The sequence below is a fragment of the Mesoplodon bidens genome (assembly GCF_964165515.1).
Source record: "Mesoplodon bidens genome assembly, chromosome: 10".
Lineage (NCBI taxonomy): Eukaryota > Metazoa > Chordata > Mammalia > Artiodactyla > Ziphiidae > Mesoplodon > Mesoplodon bidens.
Window position 1 is genome coordinate 84,691,373 of NC_138172.1, and position 13,189 is coordinate 84,704,561.

General features: G+C 41.6%; 1 protein-coding gene across 1 annotated transcript; it reads right to left on the reverse strand.

Annotated features, from left to right (window-relative positions):
* Nucleotides 1-585: 585 nt before the first annotated feature.
* HMGN4 (high mobility group nucleosomal binding domain 4) lies at nucleotides 586-9,400 on the reverse strand. Its single transcript, XM_081246773.1, has 2 exons — nucleotides 9,024-9,400; nucleotides 586-2,371 (listed from the first exon to the last, which is right to left on the reverse strand). The coding sequence occupies exon 2, from the start codon at nucleotides 2,291-2,293 to the stop codon at nucleotides 2,021-2,023; it is 273 nt and encodes a 90-aa protein (XP_081102899.1). The 5' UTR covers nucleotides 2,294-2,371; nucleotides 9,024-9,400; the 3' UTR covers nucleotides 586-2,020.
* Nucleotides 9,401-13,189: the final 3,789 nt, after the last annotated feature.

Here is a 13,189-nt window from a genome sequence, read left to right on the forward strand (position 1 = left end):
TTCTTCCTCAGTATGCCAAACACATTTTCACCTCATCTCTGCATTTGCTTTTCCCTCTGCTGGAATGTTTTCCCCTCAGAGTCACGTCTCTTATTCCTTTACTTCATTAAGAGCTTATTCTTTTACTTCCTTAAGAGCTCTGCTCAAATGTCATCTCATCAGAGAGGACTTCTCTAACCACCCTATCTAAATAGCCCCCACTTACACTTGTTTATTTAAGGCACCCTGTCACATCAATTTGTGCATCTTCTACACCCTCCCCCACTAGAGTATAAGCTTGGTGAAAGCAGAGACTTTGTTTTGTTCACTGTTGTACCTCCAGCACTTAGACAATGCCTAGAACTAGAAAAAGGAAAAGAAGGTATAATGACTGTGAAGAAACAAAACAAAACAAAAAGAGTATATCGTTATCTATGTAGAAAGCCCCAAAGAATATACAGACATAAGAATTAATGAGTTTAGCAAGGTTGTTGAATATAAAAATCAACTTTAGCTGAAAACAGAAAATGTAGCAACTAAAAACCTACCATATAAAGTAGCATCCAAAAGTGTACAGTCCCTAAGAAATATTAACAAAAGAAAACATTTATGGAGAAAATTATAAAACTTTATTGAAAGACATTTAGAAAGCCTAAACAAATGGAGAATTATACCATGTTCATGGATTGGAAGACTCAATATTATAATTAATCTATAAATTCAATACAAATCCAATAAAAATTCCACCTTTTGTTAGTTTGATTTGGAACTTGTCGATCTAATTCTAGAAGTTGTATGGAAAAGCAGTTGGCTAAGAATATAGCCAAGATACTCCAACGAAGAAAAGTTTGGTGGTGATGTTAAAGGTGGAGGTGGTATTTGTCCCGAGATATCAAGACCTTTTTCTAAAGTTGTAGTACTCAGGATTGTATAGTATTGCCACAAGGTTAGACAAATTGACCAGTGAGTCAGAATCGAAACCATCAACAGACCTCTCCCAGCTCCCCACTCCACAAAAGAAACTTGATTTATGAAAAGAGCCACTATTACGGATCAGTGGGGAAAGGATGAACTTTTCAGAAAAGTTGGGACAACCAAGTGGTTGGGACAACCACTTACCATATGGAAAAAATATTATATTGAATTACTATCTCATATTTTTGCAAAAATCAGTTCAGGGAAGACCAAAGACAAATGTGAAAAGCAAAACTATAAAACTTTTACAAGGCAGTAAAGGATATCTTTATGACTTAGAGTAGGAAATGATCCCTCCCCTCCCATGAAGCCAACTTGTATCCAGCTTTATAAGATACATTTCAAAAATAGTTACTTCCAGCAGGACATGGGTGACAATCCATAACATCTTACAACTTTCAAACTCCCCTCTCCAAAAAGTCAACAAAGTCTGTTGCTGCAATGAACAGGAAAAGTTTTCAGAAAGGGTGAATATTTCACATGAGGCATATAAGAGCTTTCCACAGGTCACCTCTGACATGGAGGAAAGGAACTAAAAACTCCAGGACTATTAATGAGATGATCCATAAACTACAAACAGGAATCCTGGCTCTTTTGAGCAACACCATCTTGATGTCATCACCAGAAATCCTGAGTATTGTCACCTGACGCAGCTGATTCTAGGGGTGCCAAGGCCGCATCATGACTCTTGGTTTCAGGAAGTCAAGGATGTGTTGATGGCATCAGGAAAGGAGAAGACATGATGTTTTGCTTCCCCACACAGTAAGGCTTCTGAGCCATAGTGGCTGTCATGTGTGAATGTCGGAGAATCTCTCCTGGGAACCAAGAATAATCTTCAAATACGAGGATAGGAAATTCTGTTTTCCCCCATTTCAATCCAGCTTCTGAAACATTCTACTAGTGGTTATTTTGCCCTTTCCACAAAAGATAACAACAAAGCGTCTTGTGTGCTAACAACATAACTTTAAAAAAAAAAAATCTACGTTTTTACAAAATTTGATTTAAAAAAAATAGTATTTCAAACAGTAGAGTCACTAGAAGTACAGAGCTATCAAAAAAGTATACTTCACTTGGCATCCCCGGTGCCTTCTGCTTTCTGTGACTGGACTGTAGAGGCGTCTCGGTTTTTTGCAGGGTTGTTCCCATCTTTGTTGCCTTCTGCTTTCCCCTTTCTCCCTTTGGCCAGCTTCCCTCCCTTCTTTGCAGGGGACTTTTTTGCCCTGGGCTCTGGTTTTGGAAGGGCAGGTTTAGCAGACAACCGTGCCGATCTCCTCTGTGGCTCATCCTTCACCTTTGCTTTGTCACCTTTAGCATCTCCTTTTGCCTTTCTCTTGGGCATGGTGGCAGTAGTGCCTGGCAGATGGCTTTACCAGCCCAAGCGGGTCTTCAGTCTTCCTCACTGATCCTAGAAAGATTTCTTTAACAAGACACAAAAAGTGTAAACCGTAAAGGAAAAGACTGACAAATTTAACTACATTAAAATTCAAATTTGACTATATTAAAATTAGTAATTTTTATATAGCAAAAAGATGCATAAAAAGTAAGAAGATAAGTTACAAGCTGGGGAAAAGATATTCATAATACATATAACTGACAAAGGATTAGAGTCCAGAATATGTAAAGAATTCCTACAGATCTATGAGAAAAGGACAAAATGAAAATTTAAAAACAATGGGCAAAAGTGTTAATACGTATTTCTTAGAAAAAGCATGGATGGTGAATAAGCAAAAAAAAAAAAACAAAAAAAAGGGTCAACTTCATTAGTAATATGGGAATGAATACAAAAATCACAGGATATAACATTTCACATCCATCAAATTGGTGAAAACTATATTGTCTGACAATATTAAGGGCTCAGCAGATGTGGAACAATTAAAACACATACACTGCTAGGGTGTGTGTTTATATGTGTGTAAATTAGTGTGTGGCATTACTTAAAGCAATTTCACTTCTAGGTGTTTACCTGGAGGAATTCTTGGGGCTGTGCACAGGAGACCCCTACAAGAATGTTTCTATCAACTCTGTAATTTCAAAAACCTGGAAACCATTCAGTGTCCTTCAATAGAATAGATAAATACATTTTGGTAATATCTATGCAACGAAATACTATTCAGCAGCAGAAATGAATAGATTACAGCTATATGCAAAACCATGGACGAATCTCAAGAACATAATGTTGAGCAAAAAAAAGCAAGTTACAAAATGGATCTACAGTATGGATCCATTTAGAAGTTTAAAACTAAATGACTTGCTTAGGCTACAAGTAGGTAGTCAAAAAAGCAAGAGATAAATATAAAAATCAGGACAGTAGTCACGTCAGGGAGTTAAGAAAAGGATGGTTGGTGATTGGAGAGGGGATGAGAGTTCTCTTCCTTAAACTGGAGGCGGGTGGGGAACAACACAGGGGTAATACACCATCGTTCTCTATATTTTACAGAGAGTAATTTTATGTGTCTGCTCAAGAATAAAAGCCACTTTAAGAAGGTGCGTGGCCCTGAGCACAGATTCAAGGCCACACAAATAGACGTGATTTATTTCGATTTTGGGCAATTAGGACCCGGGTCCATGGCTGGCATTCAAACACTGTGGGACTTTTTTAAAGCTCTGGGACAAAACTAGCCACTCACACCTTCTGCCGCACCCCTGAAAATGTTTCCTGGGGAATTCTGTAACCCTATGCCCTGCCCTACTCCACAATGTTTTATTTTAAGAAAAAAAAAAATTATCTTTTCTCTAAATTGCTCCAGAGTTTTGTTTTGTGTTTTTGCTGGACCTCACCATCTAGATAGAATGGGCAAACATGGTCCTTGAGCAATCTTAGATTTTTTTTTTTTTTGAGCAAACTTAGATTTGATTTTTATGTTCTTCGGATAACAAAGGCAACCACCTGTAAATGGTGCTAAAACATCAAATGATCACTCGATAATTTGATTATATGATAATTTCATTATCTATTATCTATTTTTCTATTTTCTATCACTTTCATTATCTATTCTTCCCCCATTTTTCCACTATGACTAGAATTTCTGGAAATTTTGCAGTTTTCCTTCCTTCTCATGGAACAGAGGGAGACATGAGAGTTAGTATAAAGAAGAGGGAAGGAGCCAAAGTGGGAGTGCGCCTTGAATCAGTCATTATTCCCCTTGGTACCTTGTAACGAACTTTGGGAACAGAGATTAAAAATTGAGAGGAGAAACAGTTCTAATGTCATGTTGAACAGCAGTCCACTGAAAAGCTAATAAGAAATTAGCTGGGCCTTTCTCTTCCCTTACTGTGCTCTTGCCTTGCCTCTAAATATTCTAAATTACTGGTGGGTCCAAAAGTCCCGGTTGCCACAGAGACACCCTGCAATTCTGCTGACCCAGCCAGACCCAACCTGCTCGCTCCCGAGGACATCTTTCCCTAGACATTACATGAATTTATGCCTAGTTTACTCTCTCCCAAATGCACCACTAAAGAAATGTTTGGACAATTCTTAAAGAACAAAAGTGTTGTGTTTTTGTTGTTGTTTTATCCAAAATCGAACACAATGAAGAAAAAAATGTGTAAAGAAAATAATTGAGAAGGATGCCAGAGATCACAAAGGTCAATTCTGGGTATGGTAATGGTGTGCCCAGAAAGGAACAGGGAGGAAAAGACAGCTGTTCTTACCGTGAAGAAAACAATATTGAGAGATTTTTTACGGCATGAAAATCATTTGGTCTAATATTTGGGTGACTTGTTTTGCGCCTATTGCCCTAGTATATTATTAATAATGCTCCCTTTTACTCTCAAAAGTGTGCCAACTTGGACAATAAATAAGGTCACCCTAAATAATCTGCATATATTCTTAGAGGTCTTTTTGTTACCAGAGAATGAGAGAGGAAACCAAAGGGAGAGCTTCTGTTCTACGACACACCTCCCTAAACAGTGGACACTCCATACCATTCTCCTTCCATCTCACTCCAAAATTGTGTTTCTTAGCCCATGTCCTGTCCTGGGAATGCTCACAGTCTGTTTCCTAGGCTGTGTCTTCATGTTGGATCCCTTGCAGTCCATCCCAAGCAGGGGAACCACGATTGGCACATGTCAAAGGCCCAAACACAGCAGGTGACAATAAAGATAAATTCAAGGAAAAGAGGCCACTAGCTGGATTCTGGATCTGAGTATATGAATATGGATTAGGTCCTTGAAACTCACATTTAGGAAGCTTATCAGGAGAACAGGTGGCTGACCTTACAAATATAGGAGACAGATGCACAAATAATGAAAAAGGGCTGGTGGGATAAAAGGTTATTTCATTTTCATGGAGGCCAAGGAGGTCGGGGAGGGAGAGGCTCTCACCACACAGTGGTGTTAATTTAAAAGAAATTATTTGAGATGGAGTACAGGGAAGTTTTTTAGGGCAATGAAATTATTCTGTATGCTACTGACTGTAATGGTGGATACATGACATTGCGCACTGGACAAAACCCATAGGACTGTATACAAAGCATGGAACCCTAATGTAAATAATAATAATAATTAGTTAACAATAATAATTTGTTAATAATTGTTAATAATTTAATAATAATTTGTTAATAATAAATATTGGCTCATCTATTGTAACAAAAGTACCACACCAATGCAAGTAGTTAATAATGGAGAAACTGAGGTAGAGGGAGAAGAAATATATGAGAACTCTGTACTTTCTGCTCAATTTTTCTGTAAACCTGAAACTGTTCTAAAAAAATAAAGTCTACTAACTAAAAACAAACAAATACATTTTAAGAATTAAAAAAAGAAAAAATAATTTGTTAGGTAATAAAATATATGTCATAGGATTACAAATATTCCACCATGCAGGTGAATGAAAAGAAAAATTATTAACTGGCAGGTAAATCTTTTTTTTTAAAGACTTTTTACTTTAAGAATTTTATAGTTTTTAAAATTGAAATATAGTTGATGTGCAATATTATTTTAGTTTCAGGAGTGGCAGATAAATCTTTTAAGTAATATAACTTTTGGGAATACGGAGATTTATCAATGAGGCAAGAAATTATCAAGACAGATACTGAGGTTATTTTCCCAAGACATGGCAACAATTTAAAAAGTTTTAGGAATCTAACAATTCCCTTTTGTTAAAATAACACTTTCCAGGGCAAAATTATATTAACAGATAACAGAACAAGTTAGTGAAATTTTTGAATAACATGTCTTCATATTGTAAAGAACTGGACTGAAATTGTTGTGAAAGTCTCAGTTTAACTCTTCATTTAATGAACTTGCTGGTTTTAGGATGTGGAAAGGTATCCCTCTTAACAGCCTCAAGGGGGGAGGGAACATCCATTTCTTAAAGTCCTTTTCTTACCTATGAAGACTTGAATTTTTTTAATTTTAGAAAAAGACCTATATATTTAAATGTACTGACAGAAATAGCCTAAAAAAAAGACTAATAGAGAAATAAAAAGCAAATGATGTATTTCTTCTACAATAAAAATATGCAAATGATTAGTAAGATGAGGAGATGCAGGTATGCTAAAATCTTCTGCAGTTAACTTCTGGGAATTCCCCAAACTGTTTCAATAATATACAAAACACATCAATCTCTGTCCCCAGAAATGGGCTGAATTTGTGTCCGTTCCCCCCCCGCCCAATTCATAAGTTGAAGTCCTAACCCTCAGTACCTCAGACTGTGACTGTACTGGGAGATGGGGCCTTTAAAGAGGTGATTAAGGTAAAATGAAGTCTTATGGGTAGGTCTTAATCCAATATGACTAATGTCATACTGGAGATTAGGACACAGACAACACAAAGAGAGAGAGGGCCATGTAAGGATACAGCAAGAAAACCAAACCTGCCACCTGCCACCTTGATCTTGGACTTCCAGCCTCCAGGACTGTGAGAATATAAATTTCTGTTATTTAAGATATTCAGTCTGTGACGTTTTGTTATGGCAGTCCTAGCAAACTAATACAGAAGGAAAGAGTATAAAGATCTCAATGACCTATGACGCATCTTGGGTTAGATTAATTTTGATGTTTTGCCCAGCTCTCAGAATATTTTTTCCATGTTTTTTTTTTTCTCTTTCATCATGAGTCTCTCTCCAGTATCCACGGACCAAATCCCACCTCATCCAATACACATTCCCAGGCCATCCCCAGCAGAGGCACATTTTAGCAACGTCCTTTCGCTCCCTTGACTGTTACTGAAATGGGTTCCAAGGAGTTTGTTCTAACTTGGGTTCTAGTCTCAATCCCACCCCAAAGCCAGAAGGCCACCCTCTTCTCTCTGCCTCTTATTTATGGCAAGATAGTGCCTTGGGGTTGGAGAGAAGACTTGGAAGAAGATTACAACACCAAGCTTAGGAAGGAGAGAATAGAGGATATAGTAAAAAACAAACAAACAAACAAACAAATAAAAGACCCTATTCAAGGTGCAGCACTATACAGGAGCAAGAGGTCACACAGTGTCAGCCACTCCTCAGGGCCCATTTGTTCTCCACCTTTCAAAGGAAATATCAGACAAGGTGAGTAGCCAGAGCTTCCATTTGAGGTTAAATGAGGGAGACTGGGGGAGGGAGGGAGGGATAGTGAGAGAAGGTGAGAAAGGGCAGAGTGTGTAAAACGGTAGGGCTGCTGCTTCATCTTGCCAGAACGCACCTGGTTTAAAGAGAAGGAGAGAGCCATAAGCTTCAAACAAACTGTCACCCATCTGCAACAGGTTGGCTTGGGGCACACTCAGCTTCCCAGCTAAAGTATTCCTGCCCCTTGGCATCATAGAAAGATGGAGAGGACAAATCCCCATCACCTCCTGGGCCCCTGAGACCCTTGCTCCTCGCAGGGCACCACATTAACTCACCTGTATTTCTGAGTGGTTTAGAGATAATTTTATTATTTTTAAAAAAATTTTTAACATCTTTATGGAGTATAATTGCTTTACAATGGTGTGTTAGTTTCTGCTTTATAACAAAGTGAATCAGCTATACATATACATATATCTCCATATCTCCTCCCTCTTGCGTCTCCCTATAGAGGGAATTTTAAATGAAAATGTCTTAGAGAAATTTGCATTGAGCACCTGCCAAACTTATTGTCTTGCTAACAAGGGAAACTACAAGATGATAAAAGCATGGGTCTTTCAGAGGAGGTATGAAAATGGAGGAATAATAGGGCTGGGGAAGGGATGCCTATACAAATTGCCTGTTAAAAAAAAAAAAAAAAAAGGAAGAAAGGAAGGGAGGAAGAGAAAACAGTTTATTCTTGTCTTATGGCCATAAAAACATCACATTCCTGTCAGTCATTTGAGGGAATCTGGAGCAATGCGATCTGAGAGACTAGGCCTTGGCTAACTCTTAGCAATAGTAATAATAATAATGATAATAATACATCTAAGAAGAAGATCCTGAGAATATACCTGAGGCTGTTTGGTGTTCTATCAAGAGTTCTTTCCCAGAAAAGCGTTTGATAGATCCAATCAACATGGAAGCAGGCCATGTCAGAAACAGAGGTAAGAGGCCAGACACCAGGGCACAAGTCCTGATTTTAAACAAGTGCTGCCAGTGACCTTCCTCAAGCTTCAAGGCAATACGCAAAATCCACAGTTGCCCCATTTCTTAACTTTGGGATCTTTTTTTTTTTCTTTTTGACAGGAAGAGCAGAAGGCCAAAGCGGAGGAAGACTCAGCCCTTCGGTGTCCCCTCAGGAGGGGGCACCTCGTAAGCTGGGGAGGGGAGGCGAGAAAGAGCCCAGGCCAGGGCAGCCCAGCCCACCCGCCACGACCTCTTCCAGGCCACGGCCCTGCTGGCCCAAAGCTTTCAAATCCCCTCCTCGCCTCCCTTTTTTCTGCCCTAGAGTCTGTGTGGGGACTTATCCCAGAAGGGCCTGCGATCTTCACCTCCCGGCTTCCGTTTTTCCCAGAGATTCACACCCGAAGCCCAGGAGAGCCACTGCAGCTGTTGTGGAGAGTGGAAAGCAAAGTGGAAATGTCGGGGGCCCGAGGTCACCTAATCACGACGAGGGCCAGATTGCAGGAGGGTCCCACATCTATGGAGGGCGGCGGGACTACTCCCATTTTCCGGAGACGCACGCTAAGGCCCCCAAGGTACTCACGCGAGTCTCGCGGCCGTGTGAGGGGCGCGAGGCTGCCAGCTGCGGGCCTGCCGCGCAGGTGCTCTCGGCTGGGGCAGGGCCGGCGCAGACAGTGGGCCAGCGAAGAGACGCCCGGAGCCGGGCGCTGCCGGGAACAGGAAGGCAAGGCGAGGATGCGCTTCCGGGGCTGCGGGCGTCGGGCCGCCTTGCAGAGCCGGGGACAGCCCGGTTCTCCCCCTTGCTATGCGTGTGTCCGCCTCCGGGGCCGCGGGCTCCGGACCCACCTGGAGCAGCGTCGCTTCAGCACCACAGCCTGAGGCAAGAGAGACAAGAAAAGGAGGCGTGAAGAGTTTTTTAAATAAGTGGAGTTTTAAATGAGATCCACACAGGTAGGGGGGAAAAAAAGAAAAACAAACATTGTTTCCGCCCGGTTTCGAACCGGGGACCTTTCGCGTGTGAGGCGAACGTGATAACCACTACACTACGGAAACTCGATGGACGCTCCTTCCCCCTGCTGACAGTTCTCCCTACAGAACACGCCCCTCCCTCCCACTTCCTCACTTCCTCACTTCCTCCCGCCCGCCCCGCCCCGCCGCTTCGTCCCAGCAAATGTGTGTGGTTAATATGCGCGTGCGTCTTGTACCACTCTCCCAAACCAGAGAGGCCAATTAGATGCGCAAACCAAGCCCCTGCAGCGTACAGATCTGAAGCGAAATTCTTAATAATTTATTCTGGAAATGACCGGATGGGGGAGAAAAAAAGAGACTTCAATCCCTTCACTATTACTTCTCAATCTGAACTTCTGGATCTTAATTTCTTCCTCATTGTTTACCAGGTTACCTCAAACCCATCCTTCAGCAGGAATGAACTGGTGGGGCTGGGCGTGACACGGGGCCCACGCACATTTCTCAGTCTGGCTTTGGCTAGCGCCACCGCATGGCCGGACGCGGAATTTGCTCTGCAAAGGAATGATGACCCTGGCTGTGGTCAAAAGCGGGGCCTTTTCGCTCCTGAGACTTCCAGGCAAACTTCACCTTGTAATGGATTTTCTAACTCCATTGGGTTCCTCAGTGGTCGGCAGAGGAAAGAAGTAAAACGGTGATGCGTACTCCGAGCCAGCCAGGAGTCGAACCTGGAATCTTCTGATCCGTAGTCAGACGCGTTATCCATTGCGCCACTGGCCCTGCACCTGCACAGCGAGCAGGCGGATATGCCTTCATCAGAAACCAGGCGGCGGCAACCGGTCCACCTTGTGGGGTCTGCGCCTGGCCCTGAAAGCCCCGTCCTCCTGGCTAACTCAGACTGCAGCGCGTGAACCCCCAGGCGGCCAGTTCGCCTGCACGCGCCCTAGCGTCTGTGCTGCTTTCTCAGTCTGTCTGTACAGACCCCGGCATTCTCTGCCCCAGTATCATCTCTTCATTCATGCATTCATTCATTCATTCATTCAACCAATATGGCACCGGAAATACAACTGTGAAGAAAACAGAGGTGATCCATGCTCTCAAGAAGATTTCATGGACGTAGCGAAGACTATAATAAAGCATTAAATAAATAAAATAATTGTGATAAGCACTTAGAGGAAGAAAGACAAACGGGAAAGAGAATGGAAAAGCCCAGCAGGAAAGGTGATGAACAATAAATACGGGTATCAGGGAAAAGAGCGACCTGGAACTGGGGAAATCTCCAGGGCAAAGGCATGGAGGTGGGAGAGTGCATGGGATGTTCCAGCAATGTCGAGGAGGCCAGTGCTGAGCGGAAAGGGCTAGGAGACCTCCGGGAGATGACCTCTGGCCTTGTACACCCTTGTATGGGCTTTGGCTGTTACCGTGTAGGAAATTGGAAGCCGTTGTAGGGTGACAATATATGACATTCTTTCTTGTCTCTTCTTGGGTCGTTGAAAACATTTTATTTCCAATATTTACTTAAGCAAGACTCTATGCTAAGCACCCTCACCGCATGCTGCTCCTACCTCAGGACATACATTTCAGAATTTTGACACCTTTAAAAGGAGCATTCGTTTGCTTTCTCAGGAAGCGTCTCTTATGTGAGCCTTTCAGCCTGTCTATATTTCTGAGAAGGAATCATTATCTCCATGCCTGGTGAGCATCGCAAATAAGTTGAGGGCTGGGGACACACAGTTTTGAGAGCATTAGCCCTCTGTGGCCCACTTTGCCTGGCAAAGCAATAAAGCTATTCATTTCTACTTCACCCCCCTCAAAAAAAAAAACCACTAAGTTGAAGGCTACTAAACAGAGTAAAACTGCCTGACATTGAGAATGTACACATTGTGTTTAGAAAATCTTTGTTTTCAGTTCATAAGGTTGCAACAGCCCTTAAGAAAAATGTACATGTTCCTGTTTCTGCATAAACATTAAGGTAGATCTAGTTAGGAATTTCTCCCTAGATAGTAAATAGGGGTCTTCTGACCAGAGTTGGTATTATGTACCCCTAGGAACTTTGGTGGTTATGGACTCCATGACAGAATAATACTTTTAAATGTAAATTAAGAAGATAAATACATAAGGTTTCAAGGGGAAAACAATTATATTGAAATATGTTATCAAACTATTAAAAAATTTATATTATAATATTTATGCTCCTTTATTAATGCACCAAATGATAATATCCAGCAGTTCTAATAAATACTATAATTTCAAAGCAGTAACGAGCATAAATAATATTTTAAGAAATTTGCAACAACTGTAATTTTCTGTGAAAATATTTGTGATTGCCAATAGTGATAAAGTGAAAAGGACTGAAATATACTGTGCTTTGTTGCCTACATTCATAATGGAAGAAAATAAAAAAATTTCAGTAAGAAGTTAGTCAAGATAAAAATTTATTTTCCCATCCAAACTTACAGACTATCCCCTCCCTATCAGAAGAAAAAGACATTTCTGTTCTAAAGAGGAGTTTGGAAACATGAACAACTGCGCCTGAATTTTCAGAAATGAAGCTGTATGATTAGGCCACTCAAGCTGGCTGTTCTCTGCTCTCTGTACATCCCCTGCTCTACCAGTACCTGCTTCACCTACACCCTACTTACATGACTGACCCTCCCTCTTAATTGTAGAGCCAAGTCAGTAAATGCCTACATACTCACCCGGGGCCCCAGCTACTGATTGTTCTAATCTTTAGATCAGAACATCTCCACCAAGATAGCTTATCAAAGGGGTGGTGAACGGTATGCTCCTCAGCTGGTTTCCCTGGTAACTGATGAGCCAACCCGATGTCAATTCCCCGTATAACTGGTAACCTCCCTCTTCCCCTGGGAGCGAAGGCTACTGCCAAGTACCGAACACGGTGGGGTGTCACTCCAGGACCTGGCTTCAGATGTGTAAGATCCCCCATCCATTAAACCACTGATGTCTCTGTAGCTGACTCTGAGCTCTTTCTTCCATCTTGAGGTGGGGCAAGTACAGGGCTTGCAGGCCTGTGGGGTGCAGCTCAACAGAAGCAAACAGAGGTACCTCTTCACTCTATTTTATCCTCATCACATACCCAGGATGGGAAGGCCAGATTCCAGGGCATCCCTGGAAGTCACAGGTCCCATCTTGCACCTCTAAAATGGGTTTCAACCCAGCTAGCTGGAGGCCATGTTCACATCTGCCCTCCTCATGTCTGCAAAGACCTCCCTCTGTTTTGAAGGGTTCTTTTTTTGTTTTTGTTTTGCCTTGAAGGTTTTAAAAGCTTTTTTTGGCTGCCTCAGATTTCTCTGCTCATGCTCTGACATGAGCTGAGGCATGCTTTCATTTTGTTTTTAGATAGCTTTCTACTGGGACTTCTTTTCTGAGAGTTCCAGTTTCCAGCTTCCAGTCTTTTCTTCAGTAGTTGTTCCAGTCAGAGAAAGAGACACAGAGTCCAGAAAAAACAGAACCAGTAGGAAAATATACATGTATTTCTAGGAGTTGGCTTATGTGATTGTGGGGACTGGGAAGTGTGAAATCTGTAGTGGAGGCTGGCAGTCTAGAAAACCTCAGGCAGGAGCTGATGTCTTGAGACAGAATTTCTTCTTCCTTAGGAAAACCTTCATTTTGCTCTTAAAGTCTTTAACTTGTTGGATAAGGCCCACCCACATTACTGAGAATAATCTCTTTTTCTTATAGTCAACTAATTGTAGAAGTTAACCACATGTACAAAAATACCTTCACAGCAACATCTAGATTAATGTTTAATTGAATAACTGG